Here is an 18,641-nt window from a genome sequence, read left to right as displayed (position 1 = left end):
TCCACCCTTGATTTCATAAAGGCAGGTAAAGATGTTAATGAAGGGAAAAAGTAGACTTTTTAAAACTTTCTTTTTCTATACAATCTGCTACTCTGTTCTGTCTTACGGTTACTGATACTGCCTTAATATTTCCTTCCAGATCTTTACTTGGAACTTCCAAAAAAAAAAAAAAGATGTGTATATGGCTGGAGGGCTGGGGGGAGTAGGATGGTTTTGAAGAAAACGGAATTAAATCAGAACCTGTCTGAGACGTTCATGTTTTGATGTGACAGAGAAGATACTAGTCCCACCAGGGGATGCTGCAACTCAAAGAAAGGGTGATGGACTAATAAGATACTATCATTAGGATGGAACAGATTGAACATCAGATTGAAAAGTTTTTGGATTATGTAGCACCTCATCAATCAAATATATACTAAACTTTTAAGAGAAAATCTTCCAGGTAGTCTAAGCTTGCTTTTCTGGCTATTGTAGTTTTAACACTAACCTGGTCTATATAAGTAAGAGGGACCAGGAGTGAGAAAGGTCTGATACCCCATTTTGCAGAAGCCACTTTAACAGTGTGTACATGGTTAGATCATTATTTTCTGCTCCCCCATACCCCAGGGAGGGTAAAATCACAATACAATGTGGTAGCAAAACTGGCTGACTCTTGTATTCCTATGGGCACAGAGTCCCATGAGGCAGGACACTTTTGACTTATTCTTGGGATCCATCAGCCTATAAATCATGACCGATCTTGCTTGGAAGACACTTTCAAGAAGGGTCTATTAGGGGATGGTGAACTCACATATGTACCTCTTGCTGCTACGACAGACCTCGTCACTCCATTTGCCCTGAGCTGACTGTGAGAAGAGGACACAGTTTTCCCGCTTGCCACCATTAGGCTGTGCATGGTCCCAGTTGAGGAAGGAGATGGCGACTCCATTGATATCGACAAACTTGCCTTCTGTGACCATGTCGTTGATGCCCAGCCAAAAGTCATTGACCCCCGGCAGGCTCCTTTTACCATAGTCTCGGACGGCGTTGATTTCATCGGAGCTTCTGGGGACAACCAGCGTCCCTCCCTTGGAAATGCAGTCTTCGTTGGCTTCGTGGAAGTGCTTCAAGCCTTCCAAAGCAAGGTAGCACTTCTTGTGAAATTTTGTGCCTCGGAGACAGACTGTAAAGATGTGAAATTTGACATATTAAGATGCTTTTGGAGTATAATAATCCAGGACTGGATCTGGCCAATAGCAATAATGTCATGTCATAATCACAACCATCCCATGAAGTGGGATTTTATTACGCCCATCTTTACATATCAGGATAGTGAAGCTTAAAGAAGTTGTTACTTATTAACAACTTAGCCTATAAAAAGGTGACTTACCTGTCACATAAGATCACAACTACGGAAACCCAGGTCTGCCCCACCCTTAAACCCTGGCCTTTAGCCTCCTGCTGCTTGGATATACACATGTTCGCTAGTTTGTGTAGCTCCATTATGTGCTGAATTTCCTTGGGACTTTTGGAACTGGTTGGTGTGCCACAATTATTAAAAAACAAACAAAAACAAAAGTCTGAGTTTGCATGTGGAGAGATAGGGCTTTTCTTATGCAGATAACTGAGCCCTGGTAATATTGTTTATCTTACCCAGGATAAAACAAATAGAAAGATAGTTTCAAGGCATAGCATTGGAGAGTCAGGCTGCAGGGCTGTAGTGCCTGGACTTAGGTGTCAGTTCTGACATTTACTAGCTGTGTAAGCTTTGGAAAAATTATTTAATTTCTCTGTGCCTCAGTTTCCTCATCTGTAAAATGAGGATAATCATAGCAGCATCTATCTCATAAATTGTTGGAGGATTAATGTGTTAATGTTTGTAAAGTATTATTATAGTCCCCAGCTGTGGTTGGAGGGTTAACAAAACTCTTTCCCCTTCTGCAAACGCATTTGGCCGTCCTTTAACTTTATAATTCTGTTCCCCTGGGAACCTGATAAAGGACCCTGTCACCAGTGTTACTAGGCAACGTTGCTTATGGTAAAAATGACTCAGGATCAGTAACATACAGCTGGCCTGGGAGTTATAAATATTTGATGGAAAAGCTATAACTTCAGTCTTCCTTGAAGGTGGTAAGTCTTATAATTGAGCAGTTCTCTGTGAGACCCTAAAAGCTCTGCTTTTGGAGTTGCTATGAGAGTATTCATTCCTGAGGGTGTGAACCTTACAAGCCAGGGATGTTCCTGAACTTACCTAGTGTGGCTCTCATTTCCTTGACCTGGGAGCCAGCAGAGTAGCTCCCGGACAGCAGTGTGTACAGCTGCATAGGCTTCCAGGAGCGCTACTCCGTGAAAAGGAACACTGGATGCTGCCCCCTGCGGGCAAGCTGTGGCTCTAACCACTGGTCTTCTCTGCACGTGTTGCCCTACTTGTCGGGCATGAGTCCTCTGATCCCGTGTTTAGTTCAACCTCGGCGATCTCCCAATGGGCACTTAGTAAACATCTAAATAATGCTGATTATTTTAGCTAGTTAACACTTCTTCAGTTTTCTTTCATTGCCCATTAAAGAAGAATTATGGACGGACTTTTAAAATGTATTATTGAAATGCCTGGTTTTACTTCTATACCACCCATTTACAGGAGTAGGGAGTGGAAAATCAAGCTGATTTCCCCAAACAATCACCTCCCCAGCTTTTAGATCCTTTCTCCTGGACACATCTCTGGCTTGTCAATGTCTCTTTAAAAAAAATGTCGCTTACAACTCAACATGTACTCTCTATATGGTTTGAATTGCTGACAAATCACAATTCCTTTTCCTGTCTCGTGAGATGAGATGGGATCTCACCTGTCTGCAGGGCTTGCATTTCCTTCAGGGCATTGACTTCTCTCCAGAGCTTTTCCACTTGAATCTTCAGGTCTCCATCCTTTTCTGAGAATATTTTAGGGTAGGGCGGGGTAGGAGGAATGAAAAGCATATGATTAAAATAAGATAAAAATAAAACAAAATAAAATAAAGCTTTGGAATCTAGAATCTAGGGCGAGGGTGATTTTGATGAAACTGAGCCCAGTGTACATGGAAAATAATGCATGAAAATAAGTTAGCCAGGAAGATGTATAAGGGCTTGGTGGGGGTAATAATATTAGAAGGTCCTTCTGGGGGATGGGGCTCCTGTCTGTCTCTCCAGCCCCACCCTGTGGGACTCACCCTCCATCACCAGACTTCAGACTTGTTGATTTCGGATGCATCCTAGAGCAAGCTGTCTCATCTCAGGATGCTTCCTTTGTGTTCCTTCTGCCTGGAACACTCTTGCCCAGGTCTTGTCCATCTCCTTATCAAGCTTAAAGTTCTCCTCTCCTTTTTTTTTTTTTTTTTTTTAACATCTTTATTGGAGTATAATTGCTTTACAGTGGTGTGTTAGTTTCTGCTTTATAACAAAGTGAATCAGCTATACATATACATATGTTCCCATATCTCTTCACTCTTGGGTCTCACTCCCACCCTCCCTATCCCACCCCTCTAGGTGATCACAAAGCACCGAGCTGATCTCCCTGTGCTATGCGGCTGCTTCCCACTAGCTATCTATTTTACGTTTGGTAGTGTATATATGTCCATGCCACTCTCTCACTTTGTCCCAGCTTACCCTTCCCCTCCCCGTGTCCTCAAGTCCATTCTCTACGTCTGCGTCTTTATTCCTGTCCTGCCTCTTCCTCTTCTGAGAAGACTCTCTGCTCATCCTCTCTACATTAGCATCCCTCTGGCTGATCTCTTTCCTTGAACCTTTATTTTTCTTCCGCACACTTTCTCCAATCTATAATCATCTTCCTTTACTTACTTAATTTCATCTCTCTGGTTGTCCATGGTATTCCCGATGTTTAACATGATGCTTGGCACATAATCAGTCTCATAATGTTTGCTGAGTGAACAAACACTTTATGGCATACAAAATACTTTTGTGTTATTTTCATTTACTCTTCAAAAATAGTTATGAATGGAGGAAAATGAGATTCCCATTGAAGAATGAGAATGAACTCAATGAGCTAAATTGGCAGATAAGTGGTAGAACTCACACTCAGACTTAATTGGGTCCCCAAGTCCCCTGTCCCCAATATCCCTACTCAACTGATGTTCCAGGTATAGTGGCTCCTAGCAGGGTTAAGTGATTTTCATAGAGAAACAGGGAAAGGCAGTGATAAAAAGCCCTCTAAAAATGCTCTGTATTAGGGATTAGCAATTTACTTAGTTTTGAATGTCCCTGGATGAGGTTAATCTTCGTGGCTGTCCTCTACCAACCTTGGGTATAAGTAAGTAGTAGAAAATTAGCAACCTTGACTAAATGAAAAATCCAGACCTGATGGGGACTTAGAAATTGACAGCTTGTGAGCTCTTCAAAGGCAGGAATTATAATAAATCTTAATAAATATTAAAAGCCACCATATACTGTGCACTGGGAGCTTAATTCTTTCGGTATTACTATGAGATGGACACTATCATTTCACAAAAGGAGAAAGAGAGGCACAGAAATCTGAATTAACCTGTCAAAGGTCACCCAGCTAGTAAGGGGCAGAGTTGGGATTTGAATCTCGCTGACTTCGTGTCTGTTCTCTTCCCACCCCTCCCATCTGCTTCTGCGCAGTGATCACCTTTACCTGGTTGGTCCCTAGTACGTGGCCTCGAATAGCTAAGATGCTTAAAGCTTGATATGGCTGTTCCTAACTGCCTTTTTGTGGGGATACCACACAGGGAGTCTGTGTTCTATCCTGGGTTTTTCAGGACAGTACCAAATCCAAATATGCTGATTCACTTTACCCTCCCACCCCTTTTCTTTTTTTGGCCACACCGCACTGCAAGCAGGATCTTAGTTCCCTGACCAGGGATCGAACCTGTGTCCCCTGCAGTGGAAGTGGGGAGTCTTAACCACTGGACCACCAGGGAAGTCCCTCGTTTTCCCCTTAAACATATGCTTTGCAAGCCAGGTGTTTCCACATTTGGGTTAGGAAATGCCTTCTGGGGTATCCAGGGATGGACATCAATTCTCCAAGCGTCCAGTAGCTCAGCTGAGAAGGACAATAACGCAAGGGTTTCCTCAACGGGACCGTAGAATCCAGAATAAATGTAAGGGTACATTCAGGATGCACAGCCATCGCCTGTCGGAGGCCAGACTTGCAAAGACTGATGAAGTTTTCTCCCAAGTTACAAGTTGTAAACCATACAGATGTCACCCCCAGTCCCTCGTGGCTTCCTGCTCCATGCTATTTAAATAAAGGGCCTCCATAGGGAAGCTGTAAACATTGTAATTAACATGAAGACACATGAATTAATATTAGGCTCTTGGGAGATCACTATGGAAGTCGTTATCCAGGTGGCTTGGCTTCTGCTTCCGTCCTTGGTGAGAAATGTGGATGTGTTTTGTCGACAATGAATACAGGGAACAGCTATTTCACAATAAAAAAATTTATTTTTGATTCATGACTACAACATAATTTGCATTGCTCCACCTAACTTGTTGAGACCTATGAAGTAAATAGCAGGGAAAACTTGGTTTTGGAGCTAAATCACTCAACTGCCATTTCGAGTTTTTAAAAAAAGCTCCCTTTCATTTTATTATTGTTGTTCTCCAAAAGTAGGTACGGAGTAGGAATGCAAAAATAATTCTGGAATAAATGACCAGTAAACGTATGAAAAATACCTCAACTTTGTTAACCATCAAAGAGATGCAAATTAAAAGAAGGTTTTTGGGTTTTGTTAGGCTGGCACAGCTTAACCTGATGATAGGATGTCAGGTTGTCAAGGTGTGAATGGGTGCTCTCATACGCTGAAGATGAGAGCATGGGTTCATGCTACCATTTTGAGAGACAGTGTAATTAACCTACAATTTTACTTCTAGAAGTGTATCATCACAGTATTCTAGCATGGGGATCAATATCTGTGTACAAAGCAGTTCACTGAGGCATTGGATCATAAAGGGATGGATTTGATGAACACAAAAGTTCACCAAGAGAGAACAGATTAAATAAGTCATGATCCATCCATAAGGGAATATTATGCAGCTGTTAAAAGGGCTGAGGTATGCCTTATATTTAAGGTTATCCAAGATTTAATAGATAAAGTCAATTAATTTGTCTGCCAAGTACTTTGGATAGCCAACTCTTATTTTGTTAAAAGTATCAGTTTTTAATCGGACGTTAAAGAAAACTCTGGGGATACTATCTCCTAACAGTTAATAGCGGGTAATTCTGTGGAAAGGATCAAGAAAGAAAAAATGGCTTTCACTTTTGATTTCATAAACTTTGGTATTCTTTCCAGGTACTTAAAATATTTTTAAAATGTGTTGGGGAAAGAAATGTTTAACAAGTTTAGGCTAATGGTTTCACTTTCTGTAGAATCTACTTTCTCGGATCTCATGGCAAAAATGAGCAAAACCAGGCTTCCCTGGTGGCGCAGTGGTTGAGAATCTGCCTGCCAATGCAGGAGACACGGGTTCGAGCCCTGGTCTGGGAAGATCCCACATGCCGCGGAGCAACTAAGCCCGTGTGCCACAACTACTGAGCCTGCGCGTCTGGAGCCTGTGCTTCGCAACAGGAGAGGCCGCGATAGTGAGAGGCCCGTGCACCGCGATGAAGAGTGGCCCCCACTTGCCGCAACTAGAGAAAGTCCTCGCACAGAAACGAAGACCCAAAACAGTCATAAATAAATAAATAAATAAAATTAAAAAAAAAAAAAATGAGCAAAACCGCTTTGGGAGGATGATATTTAAAATGTGGACCCAGTCTGTTAAAAAACAAACAAAAATATGTGTGTGTGCTTGTGTGTGTGTCTTGGAGGGTAGCGCATAATAACCTGAACTACAACTGAGAAACACCCACACAGCGCACAAACACACACACTCACATATTCAAACACCTCCCTGCATCCTTACTGGGTGGTCACCACTTTGCTAGTCCTTCTTTATGGTAAAGAAATGCTGGCAACAAAGATATGCCACGTCTTCTCTCCCTCCTTTTCCTGTCTTCATCACTCATGAGAAATATTTTAATCTATCATTAAAAGAAGTAACAGAGAAGTGTAATATTTTATAAGGAAAAAAGATTCCACTTAAGAAACTTTGCATCAGACCTAAAGTGTATAAATAAATATTCCTGGAAAAGGGCACTGTGTAATCTTAAAAACACGGCACAAGATAAGCTCCCTTTTACCCACCAGCCATTTGTGTTGTGTTAAATCAAGACTTTAATGTTGTTTGTATTTTTGGTGTGTTTTGTTAGTAATGAAGTGAAATTGATAAGGAAATAGTGTCCTAATATTTACCTTTTAATATCGTGATATGAAAATGACTCAGGATGAGATAAAACATCACCCCACACTTTTCTTGATGCTTTTCCTTTTGATTTGGTCTTAGCATATTGCAAATACATTGCCATCATCATTGTTCCTTGCAGGATTTTTTTTTTTTTTTTTAATCTCTTAACCCAATTCAAGCCACCTCAAATTTGGGTTTGCTTGGAGATTGTTTTGCATTAAAATGTCTTCAAATGCTGTATGACTTTGTTAGTTGAAATATTTTTAAGTGAAGGAGTTTCAACTTCTCTATGACATTAAAATCTTAAATATATATTATAGTATAGACTGTCCTTATATTGCCAGGGATATGAAAATATACCTACATGATAACTAATGATGAAACGGAAGTCACATTACCAATAGCTCTATCCTCTACTGCACACTTAATAAGATTATAGTTATCTTACAGATATATGTAAACATCATACAGTATCTACGAGTGAAATGGTATACCCTGTTAATCAGTCTCTTCTACTTGATCCCTCATTCCAAATACCTGATGTTGTATCCAGGTTATCACCCTCCAAAGAACATTCTCATGCCTAAGCTCACCTGACAAAGGATATACAATACAGAATACAATACAGATATACAATACAGCCTACCATTTGATTCCTTTAAATATCAAGCTGTCCCAGAAAATTAAGAGGTCCCTCAGTCCCCTGAAAATGCCATGTCCACATGAAGCCACGATACCGTCACCAGAGCTGGTCTCCTGGAAGAGTTTGGAAATGAATATTGTCCAGCTCCTCCCCACCCTGAGCAAGCCTAGGGTTTTGCTGGACGGAGAAACCCCGTTACCTTTCACTCGGCGTTTGCTGTGCTTCTTGGCTTTGAACTTGGACGTGTGGCTGGTGGTCTGGTCCAGGAGTAAGGTGATAACCAGGATGTAAATTACAAGTCCATTCTTCGCCATGGCTCTCAGGCAAGTCTGACAGCCACTGTGCTGGCTCCTCTGAAGTACAAAGGGGCAGGTAGACTTCACAGCCACATCTTGCCCTGAAATGCCTGGGGCCACCTTTATAAAAGCGCACTGTGCAGGTCGGCTGGAATCCTGCTGACGGAATGTTTGAATGCCTCTGCTGGCTGCAGCATAAGGTGGCCCCTGTTCTCATGTCTTGTTTAGGCTTTAAAAAAATTTTTCCTGCTAGGAAAATTTTTCCTACTTGACTTGCCTTTTCAGAGCATATCAGAGTTTATTAAGGGACTAAGAGTTTCGTTTTTGTCTTTTTTTCTTTTTTTTTTTTTTTTAAATTTAAAGTCCAGGAAGCATGGGGTCTCTCCGTGAAGATCCCAATATTTAAGTCTTTGGTTTGGAGGTCTGAAGTTCACTTAATATTCTGGGAAATGTATTCAATGACCCACACACAAATCTAGCAAAGTTATTGTGTGCGTGCGTGCATGTGTGATGCCAGAGCACCACCTGTGTCTATTCACACTCACGTGACTACACAGGTCATGTGGAACTTGGGAAGGGTTTGCTCGCAGGGAGTAATGAAGGCGGTCGAAGGGGCTAGTCCATGATCAAGTATGAGGCCTTCTATTAGGATTTTGTAGATTCACCAAGAACTAGATTCTTGGGAAAACACACCTTAGAAAGAAAAGAAAAGAAAGACGGTGAATTTTTTCCATAAGAATTAATGTAAAATATCAACTATTGTTATCTTGCATATCTCCACCAACCAACACTTTTTTCTTTGAAATTATTCCAAACACCTAAAAAACACTTTCAAAGGAAGTACAGAAATAATGGAGAAATATAATGAAAGACTTGGTATAATTATTCTTACCCAAACAATGGGCTTTAAGGAAAAATACTGAGAACCAGGCAGGCTTTTTGTGACATAAGCAAGGGACCTTCATGGGTGTGACCAAGATGGAGTGAGTTAGACTCTGGGAAAGGCCTCTGCCCTAACTGACTCCGTTCATATCACTATTGGGTGACCAGGTGCAGATGGAGGCCAGGGTTTGCAGATTTTGGAAGGTCTGAAGGACCAAACCCATTTTCTCTTTTTTGTTGAGAGAATACAGGAAGAATCAAGGGGTGATTGATTCCTTCTGAATCTTAGTGAGTAAAATGAGTCTAATCCATCTTCATTTCCTTCCTGCTAAAGCCACTTTGTAGACTACCTATGTACTGACATCAAAGGAAGACCACTGATGTAGGAAAGTCTAACATCATGTAGAGATGTAAGTGTGAAATAAAAAATAAAGATTTTACTTGTAAACTCCTTGTACCGATGTGGGCAATCTACGTGTAGGCATTTGAGAGCGCTGTGGAAACCAGCTGAGCTAGGTTCACATCCTACTTTCATCTGGCAGCTGTGGGATCTTGGGCAAGTCACTGAACCTCTCTGAGTCTTTTCTCATCTTAATAATGGGACTAGGGATACTGACTTTACAGGGCTGTTGGAAAGATGAAACGAGACACTGACTATAAGCACTTAGCACAATGTCCAGTGGTTAATAATAATAGTGATGATGATAATAGTAATAACATCTGAATATCCTTACCATAAATTATAGTAGTATGGTAATGGCAGATATTTCTGGTCTTTACAGGTCTTTACAAGCCTACAGGATATGCATTCTCTCCATTTTTTAAAAAAAATTTTATTGGAGTATAGTTGATTTACAACGCTGTGTTAGCTTCTCCTGTACAGCAAAGTGAATCAGTTACACATATACCTACTCTTTTTTGCATTCTCTCCATTTTATAGATGATTGAAACTGAGCCTCAGAAAAATTAAGTGGATTTGTTTAGTGTCACTCAGGTCCCAAGGGTGGGAGTAGAATTTAAAATCTAGTTCTGATTGACTCTATTGATCTGGGAAACATGTGCTTTGATTTGAAAATGGAAAAGGATCAATGTTTTACAGTTATCTTGTGATTGATCCAAAAAGCTTTCTGCCAGCTTCTCAGATCCTTTACTCTGAGATTTCAAGTTATAGAACAGTGGTGGAAAGCTAATGATTCCTCTTAGATCTTTGATCTGTGCTATGTTCAAACTAGGCTTATAAGAACATGGTCTTTTTTCTTCAAAATAAATCTATACTGTTTTAAGCTCTTTTCTCTTTCCAGGAAAGCCTCTGACACTTCTTTTGATTGTTTTCTGTTTGCCATATCTGAAAGCCCATGCTTTCTTCTTTCTAAATTAATAAACTGTTTTTTAGAGCAGTTTTATTTTTTTCCATAAATAAATCCAGGTTTATTTTTTATCAGCGACCTCTTCTTTTAATTGAAGTCTAATTAATTTGCAATGCTGTGTTAGTTTTGAGTGTACAGCAAAGTGGCTCAGTTATACATATATATATTTCTTCAGATTCTTTTCCATTATAGGTTATTACAAGTACTGAGTAGAGTTCCCTGTGCTATACAGTAGGCTCTTGTTGTTTACCTATTTTATAAATAGTAGTGTGTGTACGTTAACCCCAAACTCCTAATTTATCGCCCCCATCCCCCCTTTCCCCTTTGGTAACTGTAAGTTTGTTTTCTATGTTTGTGAGTCTATTTCTGTTTTGTAAGTAAGTTCATTTGTATCTAGACCAGTTGTAGATTTGTAGAAAAACTGAGCCGAGAGTACTGAGAGCTCCCATAAACCTCCTCTTCACTCCCTGCCCCCCAGTTTCTCTTATTGTTACCATCTTGCATGTGTGTGGTATATTTGTTATAATTGATGAATGAATATTGATATATTATTATTAACTGAAGTCTATAGCTTATATTAGGGTTCACTGTTTGTGTTGGATGGCTCTGTGGTTTTGGGCAAATAAATGTAATGTCATGTGTCCACCATTACAGTAGCATATAGGACAATTTCACTAAAGCCCACATTTTTTGTTTTAATGAAATAATTGAGTATTCACCTCTTTCTCACTGCTATTGCCTGGTCCTCCTTAGGACTCCCTCCCGGATGCTCTAATCTTCTACACGCTCTCCTTAGGTGGCCTTATTCCTTCTCAAGGCTTCAAATTCTCTGTCTGGGACTCTACCACACTTACCTCTTGACTTGGATCTCCTCCTTCAGACTCACAGCTCCAGTTGCCCGTGTGATGCTTCCAATTGCATTTCAAAAGACATCTCAAACTCGTGATGCTTTAAATTCAATTCTGGATTCTTCCCCTGTTAATGTCCCATGAATATGTTTTTTTTTCTTGGCTGCATGGCGCGGCTTACGGGATCTTAGTTCCCCCGATCAGGGATTGAACCCAGGCCACCACAGTGAAAGCCCTGAGTCTTCTTAACACTGGGCCGCCAGGGAATTCCCCAGTGAACTTTAAAAAGCCCCGTTCGTCCTGAGCCTTCCCCATCGTAGTCAGTGTTCCGTCATCCACTCAGTGGGCCAGTTCTAAAAGCTGGGGACCGTTTGGAGCCTTTGGCACCCACCTTTGCCCTCAACACCCCTCTCCACAACCTTGTCAGCAGCCAGTGCTGCTGTGGACTCTACCGCCACATACCTCTGCCCTCTCTCCTGCCATCATCCCGTGTTGCGTCACCAAGAGCTCTCATCCTAACCCATCTCATCCTTGAGATGGAGTTGGGCTCCCGCCCAACTCATGGGAAAGATCCACGTGTCACTGATGTGATTGTCCCTGTCCTATGTAAAACCCTCCAAATCTTTCCATTGTACTTAAAATGAAGCCCAGACTTCTTCTTCTTCCATTTTTTTTTTTTTTTTTTTGGCTGGGCCACGCGGCTTGTGGGATCTTAGTTCCCCAACCAGGGATCGAGCCTGGGCCCTCGGCAGCGAAAGCACTGAGTCCTAACCACTGGACCGCCAGGGAACTCCCAGCCCAGACTTCTTCCCAAGATGTCCAAGGCCCTCTTACCTGGTGAGACCTTACCTGCTTCTTCCTAGTGGCTTTCTCCAGTTGTGGAGAAGTTTTATCAGGTTTGACTCATCTTCACATCTCTCCATCCACCCCCACTGTGCTTTTCACATGCTTTTTTTCTGTCACTATAGCCCACCGCTTCTTAAACTTGGTGTGTGCCCAAATTAGTGCCGTTTAGTGTATGGCTTATCCTCCAGGTCTGAACTCAAAGATCACCTTCTCAGACATATCTTCTCTAACTGCATAATCTAGGAAGGTCCTGCTCTGTTTTCTCCATCAAAGTACTCTGCTTTCTTTACAGCCCTTATCACAATTTGTTACTTATTTTTAAATGTTTTTATTTGATTTACTTGCTGGATGTCAGTCTCTCCGGCTAGGCTGTAAGCTCCCAGAGGGCAGGGGCTGTGTCAGATTAGCTCGACTTTGCATGTAGTATAGTACTTGGCACGTAGTATTTGCTCAACAAAATATTTACTCATGCAGGGCAGGGAAGTTTTGCTTTGCTTCCTTTCCTTCCCACCTTCCCTCTGAGGTTCCAGCAACAAGGCACTTGACCCAGGAAACAGCATCTCAACTCATGGAAGAGTAAAGAGCCCGAGGCTCATTTGGATGTCATGCTAAGAAATCATGGAGTCATGCTAAGAAATCATCCCTCTCAGAGCTGGGGAAGTTGTAGGTGCTTGGCCCTGAGGCCAGACAGGGATGGGAACTTTCCTTTCCTCCTGGAGAGATTCCCAGTGCAGGGCCTCCTCCTTCAGGGGAAAGCACTGGAAACTCAATGTCCGCATGATTGGCTAGAAGAGGAGGGATGGGAGTCAGGGGGTAGAGATGAATCTGAGAATATTCTCAAGGTGAGGATTTTTGTCCCTGTCCCAAATGCTGATTGACGCTGGACATGGCCTACCCGCTTTGGGTGGACCCCCACCCCCAAAACCTCAACAGTAAAAGCCCGAAGAGAAATGGCAGCGATCTGAAGAAAACACATCATGAGCCACACACACATCAAAGATAAGGAGGGCAGATGGCCCTTTCCCCACCTGGTCCTTGGGGAAGGCAGGCCTCACTCAGTTTTCTTGGAGGTGGAACAATTCCTTTTTTGTGGAGCCGCATGATGTCACCAGCTTGTCCCCTGGGCTGGACCTGGGCTTCTGAAAGGGCTATTTAAAAAGAAGCCCGCATTTCTAGCCAGGGAATAGGAGCTATAAAAATATTGCCTTTAATCCAAAAGTGTCTGGTGAGGATTTTAAAAGTCACCAGGGTTTTACTTTCTTTATTAAATTGCTGTTTACAACACGTCCCCTGGCCACCCAGAGTCATTGGTGTGTTTATTCCACCAGTTGCTATTTTAAAGTTGCTCCAGGCTGTTTTCCAGAGTGTCAAATTCTAACAGACACATTCATCTGGTCTCGTGGCTGTTTGTCTGTTAATACTAAAGGCGGGACACATTTGAAGGCTGTGTTCAGAGGTTCTGGGGAAGCATTCAGGGGAAGTGATAGGAATGAACTTGGAAATAGCACGAGCAATGTTGAAATGTTTGGAGGGAAGATTGGTGATGGTAGATGTGCAAGTTGCCTTCTTTCTACTTGGGACTCCTACCTGTAGCTGTGACTGGTGGACGATGAATTTGAAGAGAAGGCTGGGGACAGGTTTTGAGACCGTAAAGACTCTGCTAAGATGGGGCAGTATTGAATAGAGGTAAAGAGTAAGGGTGCCGATAGTTTCGGGGTTAAAACTTCAGATCTGAGACTTCCCTGTGGGGTCCAGTGGTTAAGATTCCACGCTTCCGATTCAGGGGACACGGGTTTGATCCCATGTGCCACACGGCGCTGCCAAAAGAAAAGAAAACAAAAACAAAAAAACAAAAACTTCAGATCGATCTGTCACTTATTAGTTATATGACAACAGCCAGACTTTGTCAACTCTCTGAACCTTGGTTTCTTCGTCTGTCTTGCGGAATGGTTGAGAAAACTAGAGCGTGTGTATAAAACATGCAAGCCACATCTTGTCACAATAGCTGATCAATCAAAGGACTTCCCTCACTACCATGATATAGATGCATGACACATCATCCCTGCCCTGACCCCAACCCCACAGATTTGGTCCCATTTGTACTTGCACTGAATATACTTCCATTACAGAACTTCTACACACTTTATACTTATTTTGTATTTGTCTCCCCCACATTCATTATCTTGGACACGGCTCTTGTCCTATTCTCTTCTGATTTCCTAGACCAGCGCTCTCTGATGGAAGTGTTCACTAGCCACTTGTGGCTAGTGGCCGCCATGTTGGATTGCACAATTTTGGTGCCTAAAAAATGGCTACTGTTGAGTGGACACTTATAAATATGTATTACATGAAATGATCCAATCAAGAGGGTTTAGAGTAAAGTGATTTAGATTAGTGATTTAGATTCATTTAATCTTATCTGAACTACTGTGCTAAGATTTTTTTATCTAAATATATTGATAGTAAGGAAGGCATTGTTATCCCTGTTTTGTAGAAGATGAGACCTAACCTTAGAGAGTGAAGTGGCTTTTCTTAGAATCCTCAACTTCTAAGCTTCCATCAAACTGGGGTCTCCCACTCAGGGCTCAGCTGAGGGATGAGGTCCACCTGGCAGTGAAGAGGGGTTTGGGGCTCCGTGTGGAAGCCCTAGGAGGTCAGTGTGAAAATCTCTGGTAAAGTCAGGGCAGTGGAACCTCAAGTTTAGGAGAGACATGCAGTCATCCATTTGAACTTGATACTTAAGTCTCTGATGTGGTTTCCCTGTCAAAGCTACTTTGAATCCTTCTCATGACGGAAAACTCACTACCCAGCAAGGTAGCCAGTTCTACGGCTAGAAAGTCCTGGCGTTCTTTCCTCCTTCTCCATGTCTTCTCCCATCTACTGTGACCAGCTTTCTTTCTTGGAAACCTGTAAGGAACGGCTCCAGCCCCAGTTTAATTCATGAAGGCCCCCCTGAGGTTGCTGTGTCTGTCTTGCCCATTTGACACTATTCCGCCATCGCTCCAAGTTCCTTGCGTTCCCCCTGACATTGATTACATCCGCTTCCGCCTGAGTCCCTCCGCTCTGCTCCAGACCTGTGGGAGTTACTCCTCTGAGCCAGTGGCTAGTGTGTGATCTCCTCTGGAAGCAGCTCCCTCCCCTCTCCTGGGACCAAGCGTTCTTCGGGCCCCATCCCACCCTGCCTTCGTGTGGGGCCTCTCAGACCGTGGCTGAGGCCACTGAGCCAGTGGCTAGTGTGTGATCTCCTCTGGAAGCAGCTCCCTCCCCTCTCCTTGGACCAAGCGTTCTTCGGGCCGCATCCCACCCTGCCTTCGTGTGGGGCCTCTCAGACCGTGGCTGAGGCCACTGCATCCTTGGCCCGAACAGTCAGACACGTCACTGTGTCCTTGCTTCCCACAGCAACATGCGGTCGTGGAAAATGCACAGATGACATCATCCAGACCTGGGGGTGAATCGGGGCTCGCTCGTCTGCCAGCTCTGTGGTTTGGGCAAGCTCATTAACCTCTCTGATCCTCATGTACCTGTACATTGGGGACCATGATGACTATCTGCCAGCGTGATTGGGAAGATTAAAAAGGTGCCCTAAAAGCGATCAATATAGTGGCTGATACAGAAGAGAGTTTTCCTATGTGGACCTACTATGAGTAAATTATTCATCATTATCACCATCATCATTATAATATTGTCCCAGCTCTTAATGACTTCGCCCATCCTGCCCCGATCTGACTACCCCCTCCGCCCCATCCTCCAAGCACTCGCTATATCAAACAGTGCATTTTTCATGGAAGGCAAACATTCTGTTTTTCCTAGGTGTACCGATGTTTCAAATTTATTGTGAGTTGTGCTTGGCCCTCCTGCCAAGATAGTTTGAGAATACAAATAAGTCAGTATTTACCTCCCGTCCACTGAGAACAAGGTCAGTCCATAGTGGGAAAGCCTTCACAATTCCTCTCTGTGGGCCTCCGAAGGTTGGACTTGGTGGAAATAGAGTTCAACCTTCAGGTGACAACAGTGAGGTCTTTGTTCTTCCTCGTAATTCAGAGGCTTGTGACTCTGCCTGTGCTTCAAGCAAGATGACAGTAGGTTGCAGAGTGAACCTTTGAGAAGGTGTGCCTTTCTGGGTATTAACTAATTTTCCAACTTTAAATCCATGACCATCTTACTGGTGGAAATTTAGTGAGAGAATTCCAGTCACCTTATGTTCCCCCTGAGTGGGCTGGAGTAAACAGTCAAGCTCTTCCTTTTGGTTGAGATGACATAAAAAGGATGGCCTTTTGGTCACCTTTCCAGCATGTGCTTCCTGAGGCTGAAACCCTAAATGGGTAAACTGAGGAAACTGTGTCCATGAGATCTGTTTCTCAGAAAGAATAGGACAAGGAACCAAATAGGTGGATGAATTGTATGTACAAGGCATTATTTATACTTCTTTTGCTTCTGATTAATAATGAGAAAGAGGAAGAGAGCAGCAGATGGAGAGGATGGAGGGGTTGGAACTAGTTTGATGCTGGACACGTTGGTCCTAAGGTTTTCATGGTACACTCAGCTGTGTCTGCCTCGTCGGTGATTGAAAATAATGGCTGGATACTTGAATGAGGTAGAAAAAGAGAGTTCCATGAGAGAATCAATTATTTGTTAGTAGAGAATCAATGACGGTTAATAGTGGGAAACTGATGATGGGGGTGAATCCAGGATACTTTGATGGTTAAAAGAGGAGAATCAGAGACAAATCCATGGGGTCCTGGATATTGAAGGGGTGGAAAGAGACAGGAAAGGGCTTCAGTGGCCACAAAGGCCAGAGAAAACCTGCATTTCCCTTTACCGAGTCAACAAACATTTTTAAAAATCTAAGAGAAAGTTTCTTAGGAAGGAGAGAGAAAGAACTGGTCAAAGAAGTAAAACAGGAAAAAAGACTAAAATACACAATTGTCTTGGGAGTTAGAAAATGACTTGAAGCAATTTCTCTAATGCATTAGACATTGAAGGTGGATTGCAGTAAAATGAGATTAAGAAGTTAATTTTTTTAATAGACTTTTTTTTTTAAAGAATAGTTTTAAGTTCACAGCAAAATGAACCGAAAGGTACAGAGATTTTCTATACACCCTCCACCTCTAGGTCTCTGCCAGTGCGCTGGGTCAGATGGGTAAGAGGTGTTTGTGTGCAAGAGGGTGGGGGACCTGTCCCTCCCTCCGCAGCCTCCCACCCCGGGCCCTGCTTTGCCCCCATCCCCTGTGCCACCCGGATCCAGACCCACGGTCTTGCATGGACCTCACTCTCAGTGCAGGAATGTGCTGGCCGCAGGGCCACACACACCCATGCCCACAGGCTGGTGGGCAGGACGTGGCTGCCACCGCAGGCTCTGTGCTGGAGTGGCTGTGTGGGGTGCTGGTTAAGGCTGAAGACTGTGGAGCCAGAGGGCCTTGGTTTGAATCCTGGCTTTGACTTTTCATTTGTGTGTGTCTGCTGCAAGAGAAGATGTAACAGCAGTGTCTACCTCTTAGGCAGCGATAAATTAGTGACTACACACAAAATGCTTAGAACGGTGCCTTCCCAATAGCAAGTGCTAACAATTCTTATTAAATAGATGGTAACGTTGAGTGGTTCTAACCCTGGGCTGAAGCTTTTGTCTGTCAGAGAGAGGCTAGTTGTCCATTTAGTGAGTTGTCTCAGAGCCTCTGCAGGAACCTGGTCTCCTGATTCTCCCCTAATATTATAGGGGCAGGAGGAGGCTGCCTGACGGCTCAGAGAAACCCTGCTCTCCGTATCACGTATTGATAGAAGCCTCGGGTAGGTCTGCAACCACCCAGCAACCCGAGTTGTTACACGTTGTTTTAATGGATACATAATATTTCATATACCCTACTTTAACTAAGTCTTCTTCAGTTGTTTTAATTTCCAATTTTTCCTTTATTGTAAATAATGATGAGATGAACATCTTTGTGTGTTAATCTTTTTTCTATACTCAATTCTTGTCTTAGGACACACAATTCTATAAGCGGTTTTACTGAAATGCAGCAGAGTTTAATGCTTAACAACACATACTGGAGCCTGATTGCCTGGGATCGCAGCTAGGCTCTGCCACCAGCTCTCAGGTCATGGGCAGTTTTCTGAGCCTTTCCAAGCCTTGGTTTCCCCATCTTTAAAACAGGGGACAGGGACTTCCCTGGCGGTTCAGTGGTTAAGACTCCGTGCTTCCAATGCAAGGGGCATGGGTTCGATCCCTGGTTGGGGAACTAAGATCACATATGCCATGAGGCCAAAAAAAAACCCAAAAAACAGGGGACAAATAGTAGTACTTAAAAATAGTAGTACTTAAAATACAGGGTTATTATGTGGGCTTAAATACGTTAACACTTAAAGCACTTACTTAGCACAATGTTTAATCCATAGTAAACAATGATAAATGATAATATCACTGGGCCAAAGGGAATGAATATTTTAATACTCTTGATACATATTGCTAATTATATCCCATGGGAAAGAGGAG

At 42.8% G+C, this 18,641-nt stretch overlaps 1 protein-coding gene across 1 annotated transcript; it reads right to left on the bottom strand.

The window, feature by feature from the left end:
* Positions 1 to 770: 770 nt before the first annotated feature.
* CLEC3A (C-type lectin domain family 3 member A) lies at positions 771 to 8,232 on the bottom strand. Its single transcript, XM_059905266.1, has 3 exons — positions 8,118 to 8,232; positions 2,823 to 2,906; positions 771 to 1,162 (listed from the first exon to the last, which is right to left on the bottom strand). The coding sequence occupies exons 1-3, from the start codon at positions 8,230 to 8,232 to the stop codon at positions 771 to 773; spliced, it is 591 nt and encodes a 196-aa protein (XP_059761249.1).
* Positions 8,233 to 18,641: the final 10,409 nt, after the last annotated feature.

Source organism: Balaenoptera ricei, chromosome 19, assembly GCF_028023285.1.
Source record: "Balaenoptera ricei isolate mBalRic1 chromosome 19, mBalRic1.hap2, whole genome shotgun sequence".
NCBI classification, from domain to species: Eukaryota; Metazoa; Chordata; class Mammalia; order Artiodactyla; family Balaenopteridae; genus Balaenoptera; species Balaenoptera ricei.
This window is presented reverse-complemented; position numbering and strand designations above follow the sequence as displayed.

Excerpts from the sequence above, each read along its gene's own strand:
- CLEC3A (XM_059905266.1), bottom strand. The coding sequence starts at position 8,232 with ATGGCGAAGAATGGACTTGTAATTTACATCCTGGTTATCACCTTACTC. Across the intron at positions 2,907-8,117 it reads CAGCAAACGCCGAGTGAAAG|AAAAGGATGGAGACCTGAAG; the intron begins GTAACGGGGTTT and ends AAATATTCTCAG. Across the intron at positions 1,163-2,822 it reads AATGCAAGCCCTGCAGACAG|TCTGTCTCCGAGGCACAAAA; the intron begins GTGAGATCCCAT and ends ACATCTTTACAG.